This window comes from Salmo salar, chromosome 19 (assembly GCF_965601325.2).
Source record: "Salmo salar chromosome 19, fSalSal1, whole genome shotgun sequence".
In the NCBI taxonomy this organism is placed as follows: Eukaryota; Metazoa; Chordata; class Actinopteri; order Salmoniformes; family Salmonidae; genus Salmo; species Salmo salar.
Genome location: NC_138309.1, coordinates 80,298,189 through 80,320,907, shown reverse-complemented (window position 1 = coordinate 80,320,907; position 22,719 = coordinate 80,298,189). Strand labels below are relative to the sequence as shown.

The 22,719-nt window shown below is 43.5% G+C and overlaps 1 protein-coding gene across 5 annotated transcripts in view; it reads left to right on the top strand.

The window, feature by feature from the left end:
* The window catches only part of LOC106579638 (guanine nucleotide-binding protein G(olf) subunit alpha), a 77,025-nt gene that overhangs the window by 52,182 nt on the left and 2,124 nt on the right, over positions 1-22,719 (top strand). For 3 of the 5 annotated variants that reach the window (XM_082965995.1, XM_014159739.3, XM_014159741.3), the window contains exons 6-12: positions 17,287-17,341; positions 18,490-18,563; positions 19,135-19,193; positions 20,170-20,290; positions 21,296-21,426; positions 21,593-21,661; positions 22,009-22,076. In XM_082965995.1, the coding sequence (XP_082822121.1) occupies positions 17,287-17,341; positions 18,490-18,563; positions 19,135-19,193; positions 20,170-20,290; positions 21,296-21,426; positions 21,593-21,661; positions 22,009-22,076 (577 nt within the window). The remainder of the gene's footprint in view (positions 1-17,286; positions 17,342-18,489; positions 18,564-19,134; positions 19,194-20,169; positions 20,291-21,295; positions 21,427-21,592; positions 21,662-22,008; positions 22,077-22,719) is intronic. The other 2 variants (XM_014159740.3, XM_014159742.3) reach the window with 1 other exon arrangement.

Sequence of the window (22,719 nt, the reverse complement as noted above, 5' to 3'; positions counted from 1 at the left end):
TGACTTCTCTTCCCAGTCAGTTAGATCCAGCTGTTGTGACTTCTCTCCCCAGTCAGTTAGATCCAGCTGTTGTGACTTCTCTCCCCAGTCAGTTAGATCCAGCTGTTGTGACTTCTCTTCCCAGTCAGTTAGATCCAGCTGTTGTGACTTCTCTCCCCAGTCAGTTAGATCCAGCTGTTGTGACTTCTCTTCCCAGTCAGTTAGATCCAGCTGTTGTGACTTCTCTTCCCAGTCAGTTAGATCCAGCTGTTGTGACTTCTCTTCCCAGTCAGTTAGATCCAGCTGTTGTGACTTCTCTCCCCAGTCAGTTAGATCCAGCTGTTGTGACTTCTCTCGTCAGTCAGTTAGATCCAGCTGTTGTGACTTCTCTCGTCAGTCAGTTAGATCCAGCTGTTGTGACTTCTCTCGTCAGTCAGTTAGATCCAGCTGTTGTGACTTCTCTTCCCAGTCAGTTAGATCCAGCTGTTGTGACTTCTCTTCCCAGTCAGTTAGATCCAGCTGTTGTGACTTCTCTCGCCAGTCAGTTAGATCCAGCTGTTGTGACTTCTCTCCCCAGTCAGTTAGATCCAGCTGTTGTGACTTCTCTTCCCAGTCAGTTAGATCCAGCTGTTGTGACTTCTCTCCCCAGTCAGTTAGATCCAGCTGTTGTGACTTCTCTCCCCAGTCAGTTAGATCCAGCTGTTGTGACTTCTCTCCCCAGTCAGTTAGATCCAGCTGTTGTGACTTCTCTTCCCAGTCAGTTAGATCCAGCTGTTGTGACTTCTCTTCCCAGTCAGTTAGATCCAGCTGTTGTGACTTCTCTTCCCAGTCAGTTAGATCCAGCTGTTGTGACTTCTCTTCCCAGTCAGTTAGATCCAGCTGTTGTGACTTCTCTTCCCAGTCAGTTAGATCCAGCTGTTGTGACTTCCCTCGTCAGTCAGTTAGATCCAGCTGTTGTGACTTCCCTCGTCAGTCAGTTAGATCCAGCTGTTATGGGAAGAGGCCTAGGCACATACACACATCTCTGTAAATTGTGTGTATGTGCGCGTGCGTGTGAGCGAGCGAGCGTAAGCCAGCTAAGGAAGAGGAGGAGCGCTCTCTATCGACCCCGCTGACAGGGGTTGCCATAGCAACCCAGCTGCAGCCCAATGCAGTCACAGTCGGTCACCAAAGGAGGTGTTCTCGCTTCACCCATCAGAGGGGGCGCCACCCAGAGGCCACTAGAGGAATAACACAAATGGAGCCTTACCCCGTCTGCTCAGTTCAGTCAGTATAGAGTCAAGAAGCTGCATTGGCTTGGCCCCGTTCCTTTTGGAGGAATAAAACATCCTATCAGAGCTCTGCTATTATATATTTGTCCCCGTTTTACTTAGGGAAGTTAACGATTGGAACAGCTGTAGACGTTTAGACAGACCTCTCTCGTCGTGAGCAGTTCCTCAAAAGTTTGCACATAAATCTACTCGTGTGTGTGTGTGTGTGTGTGTGTGTGTGTGTGGTGTGTGTGTGTGTGTGTGTGTGTGTGTGTGTGTGTGTGTGTCACACTGCTAGGTCCTGCTGAGTGTATGTGCTTAGCTGTCCCCCCTCCCAGGTACAGTGTGTGTGTGTGTGTTTATACGCCTGCTCCTGGCTTGTATAATCTGAAGATCCATTCCCAGGGTTATTTTTAGCACCAGCTCCCCTGCAGCTGGGTCTGTCTCTGTGTGTGTGGTGGGGGGTGTATTTGCACGTAAGTGTTTCCTCTGGAAAAATGTGTAGCAATGGGGGGGTTGTTCTGGGAGTGGGGTTCCCCCCCTGGATTTTGTTTATTATGTGGAAGAACTGAGAAGCTCAGTTCTGGTGACTTTTAAAATGACATTCTACTCCAAAATAAATGAAAAGAAAATTATGCTGACATATAAAATATAATTTCCACCTCCAGAAATGAGCCCAATAACATATTGGTAAATGTAAACTCAGCAAGAAAAGAAACTTCCCTTTTTCAGGACCCTGTCTTTCAAAGATAATTCGTAAAAATCCAAATAACTTCACAGCTCCTCATTGTAAAGGGTTTAAACACTGTTTCCCATGCTTGTTCAATGAACCATAAACAATTAATGAACATGCACCTGTGGAACAGTCGTTAAGACACTAACAGCTTACAGAGGTAGGCAATTAAGGTCACAGTTATGAAAACTTAGGACACTAAAGAGGCTTTTCTACTGACTCTGAGAAACACCAAAAGAAAGATGCCCAGGGTCCCTGCTCATCTGCATGAACGTGCCTTAGGCATGGTTCAAGGAGGCATGAGGACTGCAGATGTGGCCAGGGCAATAAATTGCAATGTTCGTACTGTGAGACGACTAAGACAGCGCTACAGGGAGACAGGACAGACAGCTGATTGTCCTCGCAGTGGCGGACCACGTGTAACAACACCTGCACAGGATCGGTACATCCGAACATCACACCTGCGGGACAGATACAGGATGGCAACAACAACTGCCCGAGTTACATCAGGAACGCACAATCCCTCCATCAGTGCTCAGACTGTCCGCAATAGGCTGAGAGGCTGGACTGAGGGCTTGTAGGCCTGTTGTAAGGCAGGTCCTCACCAGACATCACCGGCAACAACGTCACCTATGGGCACAAACCCACCGTTGCTGGACCAGACAGGACTGGCAAAAAGTGCTCTTCACTGACGAGTCGCGGTTTGCGTTATACCGAGGCCTGTACTCTGGAGCAGGATCGATTTGGAGGTGGAGGGTCCGTCATGGTCTGGGGCAGTGTGTCACAGCATCATCTGACTGAGCTTGTTGTCATTGCAGGCAATCTCAACGCTGTGCGTTACAGGAAAGACGTCCTCCTCCCTCATGTGGTACCCTTCCTGCAGGCTCATCCTGACATGACCCTCCAGCATGACAATGCCACCAGCCATACTGCTCAGTCTGTGCGTGATTTCCTGCAAGACAGGAATGTCAGTGTTCTGCCATGGACAGCGAAGAGCCCAGATCTCAATCCCATTGAGCACGTCTGGGACCTGTTGGATCGGAGGGTGAGGGCTAGGGCCATTCCCTCCAGAAATGTTCGGGAACTTGCAGGTGCCTTGGTGGAAGAGTGGGGTAACATCTCACAGCAAGAACTGGCAAATCTGGTGCAGTACTTAATGCAGCTGGTGGCCACACCAGATACTGACTGTTACTTTTGATTTTGACCCCCCTTCCCCTTTGTTCAGGGACACAGTATTTAATTTCTGTTCGTCACATGTCTGTGGAACTTGTTTAGTTTATGTCTGTTGTTGAATGTTGTTATGTACAAATGTAAATACAAATTTATACACATGTTAAGTTTCCTGAAAATAAACGCAGTTGACAGTGAGAGGACGTTTCTTTTTTTTGCTGAGTTTATTTGTAACATATGCATGGTCCGCATGGTCCGCATAGTACTAGCAATAAACATTATCAGCTGAAGCCCAACTGATGCAGCATAGTGGCTAAAAATATGTAGGCTGAAGCAAGGAGTTTCCTATCTGCATTTACTCTATTGGGCTAATTATTAGCCAGATCCCAAATGTGATCTTTAACCTAGTTAGCATCCTAGTGATACATTTTATCTCCCAACATTTTTTACATAGGCCTACATTATATTCACTGTGTCTGTCTGTTAGGGTAACTTCAGTACTCACTGAAACCACTTCATGTCACCTTTTTTTCTCCCAGCTGTCCCTGGTTGCCACTACTTTTGCTCAACTAAAAATGTTGTCTTGTCTCATCACAATTTAAGTCACTCAAAAACAATATATTTTGAGGTAGGGTGGAGTTTTACCCCAAGTTACCCTACAATTGACCTGTGTTACATTTAACCCCTGGTACATTTATGCGCTCACATCCAATTGCTGCAGAGCAGTAACCTGCTTAACAATGATGCTGCTATAAACTCCAGATTTAAAATGGTGCGGTTCTCGCATATTTAAGAGTTAAGAAATAAATAAAGCAGGAATGGAAAGCTGGGATCCCCCTCTGTTTAACAAAGGCCATTAAAATAGCTGTTTTCACCACGATTGCATTGACTGCTTGTCAGAATGCATGGTTTCCTCTCTGTGGCACTCGTAAATTGAATGTGCCTCAAGGAATATTTCTCTAGCATAGAACATACATGAACAAGCTGACTAGATAAATAAATCTACTATGGTGGTGTCTGATTTTTCTATTTATTACTTGTTTTCTTTGCAGTGAAAATGGAAATGTTATAGCATCTTAGAAGTGCGCCTCCGAATTAATATTTTTTTTCATGTTCCATATTTTTTGGCCGTGGCGGCAATGATTTTGCTGTAGCGCGGCACCACAGCAAAATAAGTGCAGCAGAAACACTGGTGCAAGTCTTAATCTGTTTAATGTATCTGTCAGGATGCAAAATGGCCCTGTCTTTCCTCATAAAAACTCTCTCCATTGTCAGGCAGAAGAAGAGCTCCTATCATAGGCTCTAGTAGTATTTACAGCACTCCTAACATCAATCTAGTAGTACTAAGAACACTCCCTAACACCAATGTAGTAGCAGTACTAAGAACACTCCTAACATCAATGTAGTAGTAGTAGTAGTACTAAGAACACTCCTAACATCAATGTAGTACTAAGAACACTCCTAACATCAATGTAGTACTAAGAACACTCCTAACATCAATGTAGTACTAAGAACACTCCCTAACATCAATGTAGTACTAAGAACACTCCCTAACATCAATGTAGTAGTAGTACTAAGAACACTCCTAACATCAATGTAGTAGTAGTAGTACTAAGAACACTCCTAACATCAATGTAGTAGTAGTAGTACTAAGAACACTCCTAACATCAATTTAGTATCAAATCAAATGTATTTATATAGCCCTTCTTACATCAGCTGATATCGCAAAGTGCTGTACAGAAACCCAGCCTAAAACCCCAAACGGCAAGCAATGCAGGTGTAGAAGCACGGTGGCTAGGAAAAACTCCCTAGAAAGGCCAAAACCCAGGAAGAAACCTAGAGAGGAACCAGGCTATGAGGGGTGGCCAGTCCTCTTCTGGCTGTGCTGGGTGGAGATTATAACAGAACATGGCCAAGATGTTCAAATGTTCATAAATGACCAGCATGGTCAAATAATAATAGTCACAGTTGTCGAGGATGCAACAAGTCAGCACCTCAAGAGTAAATGTCAGTTGGCTTTTCATAGCCGATCATTGAGAGTATCTCTACCGCTCCTCCTGTCTCTAGAGAGTTGAAAACAGCAGGTCTGGGACAGGTAGCACGTCCGGTGAACAGGTCAGGGATCCATAGCCGCAGGCAGAACAGTTGAAACTGGAGCAGCAGCACGGCCAGGTGGACTGGGGACAGCAAGTAGTCATCATGTCAGGTAGTCCTGAGGCATGGTCCTAGGGCTCAGGTCCTCCGAGAGAGAGAAAGAAAGAAAGAGAGAATTAGAGAGAGCATACCGTAATTTCCGGACTATAAGCCGCAACTTTTTTCCCACGCTTTGAACCTCGCGGCTTAAACAATGACGCGGCTAATATGGATTTGTCCCGCTTTCAATTTTTTTTCTCCAAAAAACCCCACATTCTGTGACAGTGCTCAGTTTTGTGGCGGCATGAAGCTTTCATTAGACCAATGAAATTGCCGAACGGGTTAAGGTCAAACAACTTTTTTGTTTACTGTTTAGATTTAAATCGAGCGCTCTCAAACTTCCCATCATTCTGAATACGGTAGTCATTTTGTCACCCTCATCATGGCAAAGACACGGAGAAATGCATATGATGCAGCTTTCAAGTTGAAGGCGATTGATCTGGCTGTTGGAAAAGGAAATAGAGCTGCTGCACGGGAGCTTCGTCTTAATGAGTCGATGATAAGACGTCGGAAACAGCAGCGTGAGGAATTGACTCAGTGCAAAAAGGCAACTAAAGCTTACTGCAAATGTTTTTATTTTTTGTTACAAGCCGTGTTTCGTTAAAGCCTATTATTTTTGTTACAAGCCGTGTTTCGTTAAAGCCTGTGTAAAGTTCATTTGTTTCAATGTACCGGTAGGAACCTGCGGCTTATAGACGTGCGGCTTATTTATGTTCAAAATAATATTATTTTTAAAATTCAGTGGGTACGTCTTATATTCAGGTGCGCTCAATAGTCCGGAAATGACGGTACTTAAATTCACACAGGACACAGGATAAGACAGGAGAAATACTCCAAATATAACAGACTGACCCTAGCCCCCTCACACATAAACTACTGCAGCATAAATACTGGAGGCTGAGACAGGAGGGGTCAGGAGACACTGTGGCCCCATCCGATGATACCCCCGGACAGGGCCAAACAGGAAGGATATAACCACACCCACTTTGCCAAAGCACAGCCCCCACACCACTAGAGGGATATCTTCAACCACCAACTTACCATCCTGAGACAAGGCCGAGTATAGCCCACAAAGATCTCCGCCACGGCACAACCCAAGGGGGGGCGCCAACCCAGACAGGAAGACCACGTCAGTGACTCAACCCACTCAAGTGACGCACCCCTCCTAGGGACGGCATGGAAGAACACCAATAAGCCAGTGACTCAGCCCCTGTAATAGGGTTAGAGGCAGAGAATCCCAGTGGAGAGAGGGGAACCGGCCAGGCAGAGAAAGCAAGGGCGGTTCGTTGCTCCAGAGCCTTTCCGTTCACCTTCACACTCCTGGGCCAGACTACACTCAATCATAGGACCCACTGAAGAGATGAGTCTTCAGTAAAAGACTTAAAGGTTGAGACCGAGTCTGCATCTCTCACATGGGTAGGCAGACTATTCCATAAAAATTGAGCTCTATAGGAGAAAGCCCTGTCTCCAGCTGTTTGCTTAGAAATTCTAGGGACAATTAGGAGGCCTGCGTCTTGTGACCGTAGCATACGTGTAGGTATGTACGGCAGGACCAAATCGGAAAGATAGGTAGGAGCAAGCCCATGTAATGCTTTGTAGGTTAGCAGTAAAACCTTGAAATCAGCCCTTGCCTTAACAGGAAGCCAGTGTAGGGAGGCTAACACTGGAATAATATGATCAATTTTTTGGGGTTCTAGTCAGGATTCTAGCAGCCGTATTTAGCACTAACTGAAGTTTATTTAGTGCTTTATCCGGGTAGCCGAAAAGTAGAGCATTGCAGTAGTCCAACCTAGAAGTAACAAAAGCATGGATTAATTTTTCTGCATCATTTGTGTACAGAAAGTTTCTGATTTTTGCAATGTTACGTAGATGGAAAAAAGCTGCCCTTGAAACAGTCTTGATATGTTCTTCAAAAGAGAGATCAGGGTCCAGAGTAACGCCGAGGTCCTTCACAGTTTTATTTGAGACGACTGTAGAACCATCAAGATTAATTGTCAGATTCAACAGAAGATCTCTTTGTTTCTTGGGACCTAGAACAAGCATCTCTGTTTGGTCCGGGTTTAAAAGTAGAAAGGTTGCAGCCATACACTTCCTTATGTCTGAAACACAGGTTTCTAGCGAGGGCAATTTTGGGGCTTCACCATGTTTCATTGAAATGTACAGCTGTGTGTCATCCGCATAGCAGTGAAATTTAACATTATGTTTTCGAATGACATCCCCAAGAGGTAAAATATATAGTGAAAACAATAGTGGTCCTAAAACGGAACCTTGAGGAACACCGAAATTTACAGTTGATTTGTCAGAGGACAAACCATTCACAGAGACAAACTGATATCTTTCTGACAGATAAGATCTAAACCAGGCCAGAACTTGTCCGTGTAGACCAATTTGTGTTTCCAATCTCTCCAAAAGAATGTGGTGATCGATGGTATCAAAAGCAGCACTAAGATCTAGGAGCACGAGGACAGATGCAGAGCCTCGGTCTGACATCATTAAAAGGTTATTTACCACCTTCACAAGTGCAGTCTCAGTGCTGTGATGGGGTCTAAAACCAGACTGAAGCGTTTCGTATACATTGTTTGTCTTCATGAAGGCAGTGAGTTGCTGCGCAACAGCTTTTTCAAAAATGTTTGAGAGGAATGGAAGATTCGATATTGGCCGATTAGTTTTTTTTATATTTTCTGGGTCAAGGTTTGGCTTTTTCAAGAGAGGCTTTATTACTGCCACTTTTAGTGAGTTTGGTACACATCTGGTGGATAGAGAGACGTTTATTATGTTCAACATAGGAGGGCCAAGCACAGGAAGCAGCTCTTTCAGTAGTTTAGTTGGAATAGGGTCCAGTATGCAGCTTGAAGGTTTAGAGGCCATTATTATTTTCATCATTGTGTCAAGAGATATAGTACTAAAACACTTTAGTGTCTCCCTTGATCCTAGGTCCTGGCAGAGTTGTGCAGACTCAGGACGACGGAGCTTTGGAGGAATACGCAGATTTAAAGAGGAGTCCGTAATTTGCTTTCTAATGATCATGATCTTTTCCTCAAAGAAGTTCATGAATTTATCACTGCTGAAGTGAAAGCCATCCTCTCTTGGGGAATGCTGCTTTTAGTTAGCTTTGCAACAGTATCAAAAATACATTTTGGATTGTTCTTATTTTCCTCAATTAAGTTAGAAAAATAGGATGATCGAGCAGCAGTGAGGGATCTTCGATACTGCACGGTACTGTCTTTCCAAGCTAGTCTGAAGACTTCCAGTTTGGTGTGGCGCCATTTCCCTTCCAATTTTCTGGAAGCTTGCTTCAGAGCTCGTGTATTTTCTGTATACCAGGGAGCTAGTTTCTTATGACAAATGTTTTTAGTTTTTAGGGGTGCAACTGCATCTAGGGTATTGCGAAAGGTTAAATTAAGTTCCTCAGTTAGGTGGTTAACTGATTTTTGTCCTCTGATGTCCTTGGGTAGGCAGAGGGAGTCTGGAAGGGCATCAAGGAATGTTTGGGTTGTCTGAGAATTTATAGCACGACTTTTGATGCTCCTTGGTTGGGGTCTGAGCAGATTATTTGTTGCGATTGCAAACGTAATAAAATGGTGGTCCGATAGTCCAGGATTATGAAGAAAAACATTAAGATCCACAACATTTATTCCACGGGACAAAACTAGGTCCAGAGTATGACTGTGGCAGTGAGTAGGTCCAGAGACATGTTGGACAAAACCCACTGAGTCGATGATGGCTCCGAAAGCCTTTTGGAGTGGGTCTGTGGACTTTCCCATGTGAATATTAAAGTCACCAAAAATGTGCATATTATCTGCTGTGACTACAATGTCCGATAGGAATTCAGTGAGGAACGCTGTATATGGCCCAGGAGGCCTGTAAACAGTAGCTATAAAAAGTGATTGAGTTGGCTGCATAGATTTTATGACTAGAAGCTCAAAAGAGGAAAACGTAGTTCTTTTGTAAATTGAAATTTGCTATCGTAAATGTTAGCAACACCTCCGCCTTTGCGGGATGCACTAGTGTAACCAGGAGGTGAGGCCACATTTAAGACAGTAAATTCATCAGGCTTAAGCCATGTTTCAGTCAGGCCAATCACATCAAGATTATGATCAGTGATTAGTTCATTGACTATAACTGCCTTTGAAGTGTTTAGTTTTGCCCAACCTAGGTCGAGGCACAGACACGGTCTCAATGGGGATAGTTGAGCTGACTACACTGACTGTGCTAGTAGCAGACTCCAGTAGTAGTACTAAGAACACTCCTAACATCAATGTAGCACTAAGAACACTCCTAACATCAATGTAGCACTAAGAACACTGCTAACATCAATGTAGTACTAAGAACACTCCCTAATGTCAATGTGGTACTAAGAACACTCCCTAACGTCAATGTAGTAGTACTAAGAACACTCCCTAACGTCAATGTAGTAGTACTAAGAACACTCCCTAACGTCAATGTAGTAGTAGTAGTACTAAGAACACTCCCTAACGTCAATGTAGTAGTAGTAGTAGTAGTACTAAGAACACTCCCTAACGTCAATGTAGTAGTAGTAGTACTAAGAACACTCCCTAACGTTAATGTAGTAGTAGTACTAAGAACACTCCCTAACGTCAATGTAGTAGTAGTACTAAGAACACTCCTAACATCAATGTAGTAGTAGTACTAAGAACACTCCTAACATCAATGTAGTAGTAGTACTAAGAACGCTCCTAACGTCAATGTAGTAGTACTAAGAACACTCCTAACGTCAATGTAGTTGTAGTAGTAGTAGTAGTAGTACTAAGAACACTCCCTAACGTCAATGTAGTAGTAGTACTAAGAACACTCCCTAACGTCAATGTAGTAGTAGTAGTAGTACTAAGAACACTCCCTAACGTCAATGTAGTAGTAGTAGTACTAAGAACACTCCCTAACGTTAATGTAGTAGTAGTACTAAGAACACTCCCTAACGTCAATGTAGTAGTAGTACTAAGAACGCTCCTAACGTCAATGTAGTAGTACTAAGAACACTCCTAACGTCAATGTAGTTGTAGTAGTAGTAGTAGTAGTAGTAGTAGTAAGAACACTCCTAACATCAATGTAGTAGTAGTAAGAACACTCCTAACATCAATGTAGTAGTAGTAAGAACACTCCTAACATCAATGTAGTAGTAGTAAGAACACTCCTAACATCAATGTAGTAGTAGTAAGAACACTCCTAACATCAATGTAGTAGTAGTAGTACTAAGAACACTCCTAACATCAATGTAGTAGTAGTACTAACAACACTCCTAACATCAATGTAGTAGTACTAAGAACAGTCCTAACATCAATGTAGTAGTAGTAGTACTAAGAACAGTCCTAACATCAATGTAGTAGTAGTAGTACTAAGAACAGTCCTAACATCAATGTAGTAGTAGTAGTACTAAGAACAGTCCTAACATCAATGTAGTAGTAGTAGTACTAAGAACAGTCCTAACATCAATGTAGTAGTAGTAGTAGGAACACTCCTAACATCAATGTAGTCCTAAGAACACTCCCTAACATCAATGTAGTACTAAGAACACTCCCTAACATCAATGTAGTACTAAGAACACTCCTAACATCAATGTAGTACTAAGAACACTCCTAACGTCAATGTAGTACTAAGAACACTCCTAACGTCAATGTAGTTGTAGTGCTAAGAACACTCTTAACATCAATTCCAGCAGTCAGCATGTCAATTGCATGCTCCTTCCAAACTTTAAACATCTATAACATTGTCTTGTGTGACAAAACTGCACATTTTAGAATTACCTTTTATTGCCCCCAGCACAAGGTGCATCTGTGTAATGATCATGCTGATATGCCACAGCTGTCAGGTGGATGGATTGTCTTGGCCAAGGAGAAATGCTCACTAACAGAATTTGAGAGAAATCAGCTTTTTGTGCATATGGAGAATTTCTGGGGTCTTTTATTTCAGCTCATGAAACATGGGACCAACACTTCATGTTGCGTTTTATATTTTTCAGTGTATTTTAGTGCCCTGCTTTGGTGTTACAAAGTGTGTGTGTTATGTATACAGCATCCTATTGTGAAATGGCTTCATACTCCATCAAGCTTACAGATGTGCCTTTAGGTCATAACTTGTGGTCTAAAATGTTTCCATTCTCTTCTTTGTAATTTTAGCAGTCATTAGGAGAGACTACAGTATAAGCCTTCCCAATCATCCATATTTCTTTCCCTGCTATTTTGAAAGCGTCTGGTTCTTCTGGTAAAGCCATTCTCTGTGTGTTGTATCGTGAGTGATCATTTTGTTGAGTGACCCGATTTCCACACTGACCACCACAGACACTCAAAATGTGGAAACTATTGATCCCATCTTTCCATTCGACCAATTAATGGCACCAGCCAGTAGATTTAGGCTGTGGACAAGTCCATGGGTCAAATTAAAACAGGGCAGCACTGGCCTGTGTTTAGTGGAGTAACAGTTCAACCTTGCATTTAAGAGCTGAGTGTTAGTAGCAAGGGATGGGGGTCACTCAGTCAGGGAGAGTGAATTATGAAACGTGGCTGTGTTTGGTAGTGTTTACAGGCCCAAACTCTACAGGATACTTTTTTGTTTTGGGGTTTCTGTGTAACTTGTATAAGAGGGTTGGTAACATCTTATTAACTATGGTTCTTACTAAATAATTCCATTGGTAACTGCCTTGTACCAACTGGTCCATTATAAAGGACTAACCAGGTAGTTACATCAGAATGTATTTAACCAGGTCCATTATAAAGGACTAACCAGGTAGTTACATCAGAATGTATTTAACCAGGTCCATTATAAAGGACTAAGCAGGTAGTTACATCAGAATGTATTTAACCAGGTCCATTATAAAGGACTAACCAGGTAGTTACATCAGAATGTATTTAACCAGGTCCATTATAAAGGACTAACCAGGTAGTTACATCAGAATGTATTTAACCAGGTCCATTTTAAAGGACTAACCAGGTAGTTACATCAGAATGTATTTAACCAGGTCCATTATAAAGGACTAACCAGGTAGTTACATCAGAATGTATTTAACCAGGTCCATTATAAAGGACTAACCAGGTAGTTACATCAGAATGTATTTAACCAGGTCCATTTTAAAGGACTAACCAGGTAGTTACATCAGAATGTATTTAACCAGGTCCATTATAAAGGACTAACCAGGTAGTTACATCAGAATGTATTTAACCAGGTCCATTATAAAGGACTAACCAGGTAGTTACATCAGAATGTATTTAACCAGGTCCATTATAAAGGACTAACCAGGAAGTTACATCAGAATGTCTATGAAGGCAATAACACAGTAACAACCTTATATTCTGTTTTTTTTATGGGACTAATTCAAACTAGCACCAGTAGGTACTTACTTACTGACTTTATTGCCCCCATGGGGAAATTTTGTTGCAGTGTCATGTACACTTTAAACGTGGACCTGGTTAAATACATTCTGATGTAACTACCTGGTTAGTCCTTTATAATGGACCTGGTTAAATACATTCTGATGTAACTACCTGGTTAGTCCTTTATAATGGACCTGGTTAAATACATTCTGATGTAACTACCTGGTTAGTCCTTTATAATGGACCTGGTTAAATACATTCTGATGTAACTACCTGGTTAGTCCTTTATAATGGACCTGGTTAAATACATTCTGATGTAACTTCCTGGTTAGTCCTTTATAATGGACCTGGTTAAATACATTCTGATGTAACTACCTGCTTAGTCCTTTATAATGGACCTGGTTAAATACATTCTGATGTAACTACCTGGTTAGTCCTTTATAATGGACCTGGTTAAATACATTCTGATGTAACTACCTGGTTAGTCCTTTATAATGGACCTGGTTAAATACATTCTGATGTAACTACCTGGTTAGTCCTTTATAATGGACCTGGTTAAATACATTCTGATGTAACTACCTGGTTAGTCCTTTATAATGGACCTGGTTAAATACATTCTGATGTAACTTCCTGGTTAGTCCTTTATAATGGACCTGGTTAAATACATTCTGATGTAACTACCTGGTTAAATACATTCTGATGTAACTACCTGGTTAGTCCTTTATAATGGACCTGGTTAAATACATTCTGATGTAACTACCTGGTTAGTCCTTTATAATGGACCTGGTTAAATACATTCTGATGTAACTACCTGGTTAGTCCTTTAAACGTGGACCTGGTTAAATACATTCTGATGTAACTACCTGGTTAGTCCTTTATAATGGACCTGGTTAAATACATTCTGATGTAACTACCTGGTTAGTCCTTTATAATGGACCTGGTTAAATACATTCTGATGTAACTACCTGGTTAGTCCTTTATAATGGACCTGGTTAAATACATTCTGATGTAACTACCTGGTTAGTCCTTTATAATGGACCTGGTTAAATACATTCTGATGTAACTTCCTGGTTAGTCCTTTATAATGGACCTGGTTAAATACATTCTGATGTAACTACCTGGTTAGTCCTTTATAATGGACCTGGTTAAATACATTCTGATGTAACTACCTGGTTAGTCCTTTATAATGGACCTGGTTAAATACATTCTGATGTAACTACCTGGTTAGTCCTTTATAATGGACCTGGTTAAATACATTCTGATGTAACTTCCTGGTTAGTCCTTTATAATGGACCTGGTTAAATACATTCTGATGTAACTACCTGGTTAGTCCTTTATAATGGACCTGGTTAAATACATTCTGATGTAACTACCTGGTTAGTCCTTTATAATGGACCTGGTTAAATACATTCTGATGTAACTACCTGGTTAGTCCTTTATAATGGACCTGGTTAAATACATTCTGATGTAACTACCTGGTTAGTCCTTTATAATGGACCTGGTTAAATACATTCTGATGTAACTTCCTGGTTAGTCCTTTATAATGGACCTGGTTAAATACATTCTGATGTAACTTCCTGGTTAGTCCTTTATAATGGACCTGGTTAAATACATTCTGATGTAACTTCCTGGTTAGTCCTTTTATAGTGGACCTGGTTAAATAGACTTGATAATGGACCTCCCTAATGCTCAACGTGTGATCATTGTAATCACACGCAGGCCTATATATCCGTCAGTTCCTATAAGTGAATTCTTAAGTTAAAACACAACCTCAAATAAAACTTTACAGAACTGACTTTTGTGGTGGTTACCTCCTCAATGTAGAATAGAAGACAGCAGAATATAGTAAAATAGAATTGGGATGTTTAGGGTGGTATCTGCTGGTTCAGCGGTTACAAATGTGTGCGTGCATGGGGTTTGGGACCGCAGGGACACACACACTCAGGGAACATACAGCTCGTGCACACCAGAGCAAGATGGTCTGATCAAGCTCTATGGCAGGAACTAACTGCTGTCTTTAATAATGGAACAGGAAGAGGGGGACGCCCTCTGCTGGGGAGGGATGGTACAGCCTGGGGATGAGATCTGTAGTAGTGTTAGTCAGTCAGCATAGCGATATCTCCTAGCGTTATAAACTCAGCAAAAAAAGAAATTTCCCTTTTTCAGGACCCTGTCTTTCATAAAAATGTAATTACAAATAACTTCACAGATCTTCATTGTAAAGGGTTTAAACACTGTTTCTCATGCTTGTTCAATGAACCATAGACAATTAATGAACATGCACCTGTGGAATGGTCATTAAGACACTAACAGCTTACAGACGGTAGGCAATTAAGGTCACAGTTATGGAAACTTAAGACACTAAAGAGGCCTTTCTACTGACTCTGAAAAACACCAAAAGAAAGATTCCCAGGCTCCCTGCTCATCTGCGTGAACGTGCCGCAAGGAGGCATGAGGACTGCAATAAATGCCAATGTCTATACTGTGAGACGGCTAAGACAGCGCTACAGGGAGACAGGACGGACAGCTGATCGTACTCGCAGTGGCAGACCACGTGTAACAACACCTGCACAGGATCAGTACATCCGAACATCACACCTGCAGGACAGGTACAGGATGGCAACTACAACTGCCCGAGTTACACCAGGAACACACAATCCCTCCATCAGTGCTCACACTGTCCGCAATAGGTTGAGAGAGGCTGGACTGAGGGCTTGTAGGCCTGTTGTAAGGCAGGTCCTCACCAGACATCACCGGCAACAACGTCGCCTATGGGCACAAACCCACCGTCACTGGACCAGACAGGACTTGCAAAAAGTGCTCTTCACTGGCGAGTCACGGTTTTGTCTCCCCAGGGGTGATGGTCGGATTCGCATTTATTATCGAAGGAATGAGCGTTACACCGAGGCCTGTACTCTGGAGCGGGATCGATTTGGAGGTGGAGGGTCCGTCATGGTTTAGGGCGGTGTGTCACAGCATCATCTGACTGAGCTTGTTGTCATTGCAGGCAATCTCAACGCTGTGCGTTACAGGGAAGACATCTCCCTCCCTCATGTGGTACCCTTCCTGCAGGCTCATCCTGACATGACCCTCCAGCATGACAATGCCACCAGCCACACTGCTCGTTCTGTGCGTGATTTCCTGCAAGACAGGAATGTCAGTGTTCTGCCATGGCCAGTGAAGAGCCCGGAACTCAATCCCATTGAGCACGTCTGGGACCTGTTGGATCGGAGGGTGAGGGCTAGGGCCATTCCCCCCAGAAATGTCCGGGAACTTGCAGGTGCCTTGGTGGAAGAGTGGGGTAACATCTCACAGCAAGAACTGGCAAATCTGGTGCAGTCCATGAGAAGGAGATGCACTGCCGTACTTAATGCAGCTTGTGGCCACACCAGAGACTGACTTACTTTTGATTTTGACCCCCCCCCCCTTTGTTCAGGGACACATTATAAAATTTCTATTCATCACATGTCTGTGGAACTTGTTCAGTTTATGTCTCAGTTGTTGAATCTTATGTTCATACAAATATTTACACGTTAAATTTGCTGAAAATAAACAGTTGACAGTGAGAGGACGTTACTTTTTTGCTGAGTTTAGCTATGTAGTGAAGTGACATGTTCAGAATGCAGTAGATTAGAAATACAGTGAATAGAGCGGACTCCGTTATATGTCTTACATGACATACAGTCATATATATATATATATATATATGAAACTGCCAAAATAAAGGAATCACCAACATAAAGTGTGTTAATAGGGCGTTGGGCCACCACGAGCCAGAACAGCTTCAATGGACCTTGGCATAGATTCTACAAGTGTCTGGAACTCTACTGGAGGGATGTGACACCATTATTCCATAATTTGGTGTTTTTGTTGATGGTGCTGGAAAACGCTGTCTCAGGCACCACACTAGAATCTCCCGTAAGTGTTCAAATGGGTTGAGATCTGGAGACTGAGACACACACACACCCTTTAACCCCCTAAGCTCCTTTGAGTCCCCTCTTTCAAAGTCCCTGAGATCTCTTCTAGCCATGGTAGCCAAAATAATGGGTGTGTTTTATACATGACCCTAAGCATGATGGGATGTTCATTTCTTAATTGACTCAGGAACCACACCTGTGTGGAAGCACCTGCTTTCAATAGACTTTGTATCCCTCAATTGCTCAAGTGTTTCCTTTATTTTGGCAGTTAGAACAGATATAGCTATGTAATTAAAGTATTGTTCCGTGCTTGGCTAGACCTCTGATCCACTGTCTGTTTGATAGAAAAACATTATGTTGTAGTGTGTATTTCTCTAGAGTTCTCACTGTCCCTCCCTCTTCTCCTGTCCCTAACCACTGACTGTCTCAGAGCCCCAGCTCCAAAACCAGCCGCCATATCCAGCCATATGCTGCATCTATCCAGGAACACACTGGGGTGCGTGTGGGCGTGCGTGTGTGTTATGCGTGCGGTATGGGAGTGATTTAAAGACACCATGGCAACAGACACAAGAAAATATGACTATTTCTTAGTGCTTTTCCTTAGTTAAAATGTGTAGAGTCAGATCTTTATCTATTCTACTGTAATGGCAGTGATATGTGCTGTTCCTTAGATCCAGGCCAGTGTCATATAATTATGTCTTTTGTTTTGTGTTTTGCAGCTTCTTGAACAAAATTGAGTCTGTGAGGTCGAATGACTACACACCAACAGATCAGGTTAGAAGACTTTTCAACATTCTAGAGCATAGCTCTAATGTACTGATCAATGACATGTTAAATGTTGTTTTGCTGTATTATCTGAAGCACTGTGTAGGAAAACATTACTCTTTCTCTCTCTCGTTCTCTCTTTCTTTATTTCTCTCTCTCGCTCTTTCTCTGTCATAGAGAATAGACAATAACAAAAGGGAAATAAACAAGGGAAACATTAGTACATTTAATTTGAAATGTTATATTGTTGGCAGTGTACAGTGTTTTAACAATGTGATAATAGTTGAAGTATGAAAGGGAAACTCAACATAAATATGGGTTGTATTTACATTGTTGTTTGCTCCACTGGCTACCCTTTTCTCATGGCAACATGACTGCACACTGTGGTATTTCACCTAACAGTTATGGGAGTTTATCAATGTTTGATTTATTTTCAAATTCTCTCTTACTTCCTTTCTGTTTCTTTTTGTGCATCTCTTCATCTCTGTGCTCCTCTTCATCTCTGTGCTCCTCTTCATCTCTGTGCTCCTCTTCGTCTCTGTGCATCTCTTCATCTCTGTGCTCCTCTTCATCTCTGTGCTCCTCTTCATCTCTGTGCTCCTCTTCGTCTGTGCATCTCTTCATCTCTGTGCTCCTCTTCATCTCTGTGCTCCTCTTCGTCTCTGTGCATCTCTTCATCTCTGTGCTCCTCTTCATCTCTGTGCTCCTCTTCATCTCTGTGCTCCTCTTCGTCTCTGTGCATCTCTTCATCTCTGTGCTCCTCTTCATCTCTGTGCTCCTCTTCATCTCTGTGCTCCTCTTCGTCTCTGTGCATCTCTTCATCTCTGTGCTCCTCTTCATCTCTGTGCTCCTCTTCATCTCTGTGCTCCTCTTCATCTCTGTGCTCCTCTTCATCTCTGTGCTCCTCTTCATCTCTGTGCTCCTCTTCATCTCTGTGCATCTCTTCATCTCTGTGCTCCTCTTCATCTCTGTGCATCTCTTCATCTCTGTGCTCCTCTTCATCTCTGTGCTCCTCTTCATCTCTGTGCATCTCTTCATCTCTGTGCATCTCTTCATCTCTGTGCATCTCTTCATCTCTGTGCATCTCTTCATCTCTGTGCTCCTCTTCATCTCTGTGCATCTCTTCATCTCTGTGCTCCTCTTGTTTTAAACCCCAGGACTTGCTTCGCTGCCGAGTTTTGACTTCAGGTATTTTTGAAACAAGATTTCAAGTCGACAAAGTGAACTTTCAGTAAGTGTTCCCTTTCCTTCATTGTGATGTAACGTTACACAGCATTGTCTGTTGTCTTAACTGTATGGACAATGTACTGTATGTACATGGCTATGGTGGTTTCCTGTTATCATGGAAATGTCCCCACCTTGTGGTCATCTAGGGTAGTTTTTAATTTGTCTCTAAATGGCTGTCAACAAAGCTTTGCTTCTGTTTGTGTTAGGTTTTTGTTTGTTATATGGACATAATTTGTTCAAATACAAATGTAGCTAAGTGAAAATCAAATGTGATTAGTATCATACTATTTACAGTCAACCACGAACATTTCTTTGGAAGAGTCTTTTCTCTTTTCCTTTTTGGAAATGAACATTTTGGTTGTCTAACAAATGCACACTAAATGGAAAGAAGTATCTGCACTGAAACACCATGACATGGCAAATCAACATACTGCCAAGTAGCACCATCACTCCATGTAGAAAACTAGGCCAATAGACTGTCTCTCAAGATTTGAGATCAAGACATGGTTGAGTTAAATGGGCTTCTCCACACATTGGACCATACAGAACTTAACAGGTTTGTCCCTCTCTCTCAGTATGTTTGATGTAGGCGGCCAGAGAGACGAGAGGAGAAAATGGATTCAGTGCTTTAACGGTGAGTTTGGATTCTGTGTACGGTTCTGTTACCCACAGTGCTGTTCTCCTGCCCACCGTGCTGTTCTCCTGCCCACCGTGCTGTTCTGCTCCCCACAGTGCCGTTCTGCTCCCCACAGTGCCGTTCTGCTCCCCACTGTGCCGTTCTGCTCCCCACTGTGCCGTTCTGCTCCCCACTGTGCCGTTCTGCTCCCCACTGTGCCGTTCTGCTCCCCACTGTGCCGTTCTGCTCCCCACTGTGCCGTTCTGCTGCCCACTGTGCCGTTCTGCTCCCCACTGTGCCGTTCTGCTCCCCACTGTGCCGTTCTGCTGCCCACTGTCCTGTTCTGCTGCCCACTGTCCTGTTCTGCTGCCCACTGTGCTGTTCTGCTGCCCACAGTGCTGTTCTGCTGCCCACAGTGCTGTTCTGCTGCCCACAGTGTTGTGCTGCGAGTGTAACTATGGTGGTTCAGTGAATGATGGTCAACGAGTAACCTTTTCGAGTAAATTTTTCTGAAACCGGAAGACTCATGTTACCACATATGATAATGCCCAGGCTTTAGCTTAACAGGCTAGCTTGAGGTGGGACAGACGACTGTGTTGCAGTAGCTCTGCGTTGTATACCATATCTGGATCCACATTTTATACGGAAGGATTCATTAGTATTACATGATGTGGTTTGCGAGGTCTCAGCATCTGGTACTCACTCCCGAGTGGCACAGCGGTCTAAGGCACTGCATCTCAGTGCTAGAGGTGTCACTACAGACCCTGGTTCAATTCCAGGCTGTGTCACAACCAACCGTGATTGGGAGTCTCATATGGCGGTGCACAACTGGCCCAGCATCGTCCTGGTTAGGTTTTGGCCGGGGTAGGCCATCATTGTAAATAAGAATTTGTTCTTAACTGACTTGTCTGGTTAAATAAAGGTTACATTTTTTAAAGTTTTTTATAAATGAGTACTGAAACAACCCATTTCACTGTGCTCCTATTTCTTACAGACGTGACGGCCATCATCTTTGTGGCGGCAAGCAGCAGTTATAACATGGTCATAAGGGAAGACAACAGCACCAACAGACTCCGGGAATCACTGGATCTCTTCAAGAGCATCTGGAATAACAGGTTGGTCCACATTCACCTCGTCTGTCTCTCGCTGCCCTCTGGTCCACAGTCACCTCGTCTGGCTCTCTGCCCTCTGGTCCACAGTCACCTCGTCTGGCTCTCGCTGCCCTCTGGTCCACAGTCACCTCGTCTGGCTCTCGCTGCCCTCTGGTCCACAGTCACCTCGTCTGGCTCTCGCTGCCCTCTGGTCCACAGTCACCTCGTCTGGCTCTCGCTGCCCTCTGGTCCACAGTCACCTCGTCTGGCTCTCGCTGCCCTCTGGTCCAGAGTCACCTCGTCTGGCTCTCTGCCCTCTGGTCCACAGTCACCTCGTCTGGCTCTCGCTGCCCTCTGGTCCACAGTCACCTCGTCTGGCTCTCGCTGCCCTCTGGTCCACAGTCACCTCGTCTGGCTCTCTGCCCTCTGGTCCACAGTCACCTCGTCTGGCTCTCGCTGCCCTCTGGTCCACAGTCACCTCGTCTGGCTCTCGCTGCCCTCTGGTCCACAGTCACCTCGTCTGGCTCTCTGCCCTCTGGTCCACAGTCACCTCGTCTGGCTCTCTGCCCTCTGGTCCACAGTCACCTCGTCTGGCTCTCGCTGCCCTCTGGTCCACAGTCACCTCGTCTGGCTCTCGCTGCCCTCTGGTCCACAGTCACCTCGTCTGGCTCTCGCTGCCCTCTGGTCCACAGTCACCTCGTCTGGCTCTCTGCCCTCTGGTCCACAGTCACCTGTAGCTCAGTTGGTAGAGCATGGTGTGTGCAACGTCAGGGTTGTGGGTTCGATTCCCACGGGGGGCCAGCACATAATTATTTTTTATTTTTTTAAATAGAAATGTATGCGTTCACTACTGTAATTCGCTCTGGATAAGAGCGTCTGCTAAATGACTAAAATGTAATGTAAATGTCTGGCTCTCGCTGCCCTCTGGTCCACAGTTTTATTTTTAAACCCACCCGTTCACATTCCACTAACTCTGACGCAATGTGATTGTTGAAATACCTGTCTAGTCACGCCATTCTTTGTTTTCAGGTTTCTACGGACCATTTCAGTCATCCTGTTCTTAAACAAGCAGGACATGTTGGCTGACAAGATCTTAGCAGGGAAATCCAAACTTGAAGACTACTTCCCTGAGTATGTTCGCTATACAGTACCGGCTGAAGGTGGGTACTAAGATGGACGGAAAACACCCCGTTGTTTAAATCATGGTTGATTTTACTCGTATTCAATATTTATAAGCATTTATAATTGTTCATTATTTAAAAGATATTATATACTGGATCATAATGAATTATTCAAATGTACTAACCTATGGTTCACACACTCCAGAGACGAAGCACCGTTGTTGTTGCTTCACAGTGAAGGACTTCCAAACCGATCCTCAAGATGTATTCAAAGGTTAACCCATTTTGGCAACTCACACTTTTGAAAATGTGAATCAAATGGAATCATTTGCGCTGGCCCTGGAATCAACCTAATTTAGACTTCCTATGACACTATTACGTATAGATATTCCAGGGACTCTATTGCAGTATGTGAACAATAGCATTAACATGCCTTTCTTCCTATTGTGAAATGAGAATGGTTTGGAGCATGGAGAACAGTGGTTAGATATAAACATTTGATTGCAGGCACTGCCATCAGGCACTACACTGATTACATCCAGTCCTAATGATATCCTTCTTCTGATGACATGAAATACTGTAGTCTTTAAAACCCTGGACCGTTTGTCTCTTTGTGGTCAGCCGTTCCAGACCCTGGAGAGGACCCTAAAGTGACCCGGGCCAAATTTTTCATCCGAGATGAGTTCCTTGTACGTACCGTTTTCATTCTGTACTGACTGTACACCCTTGTTTCCTAGTGTTGTAGACCCTTGTTTCCTAGTGTTGTAGACCCTTGTTTCCTAGTGTTGTAGACCCTTGTTTCCTAGTGTTGTAGACCCTTGTTTCCTAGTGTTGTAGACCCTTGTTTCCTAGTGTTGTAGACCCTTGTTTCCTAGTGTTGTAGACCCTTGTTTCCTAGTGTTGTAGACCCTTGTTTCCTACTGTTGTAGACCCTTGTTTCCTAGTGTTGTAGACCCTTGTTTCCTAGTGTTGTAGACCCTTGTTTCCTAGTGTTGTAGACCCTTGTTTCCTAGTGTTGTAGACCCTTGTTTCCTAGTGTTGTAGACCCTTGTTTCCTAGTGTTGTAGACCCTTGTTTCCTAGTGTTGTAGACCCTTGTTTCCTAGTGTTGTAGACCCTTGTTTCCTAGTGTTGTAGACCCTTGTTTCCTAGTGTTGTAGACCCTTGTTTCCTAGTGTTGTAGACCCTTGTTTCCTAGTGTTGTAGACCCTTGTTTCCTAGTGTTGTAGACCCTTGTTTCCTAGTGTTGTAGACCCTTGTTTCCTAGTGTTGTAGACCCTTGTTTCCTAGTGTTGTAGACCCTTGTTTCCTAGTGTTGTAGACCCTTGTTTCC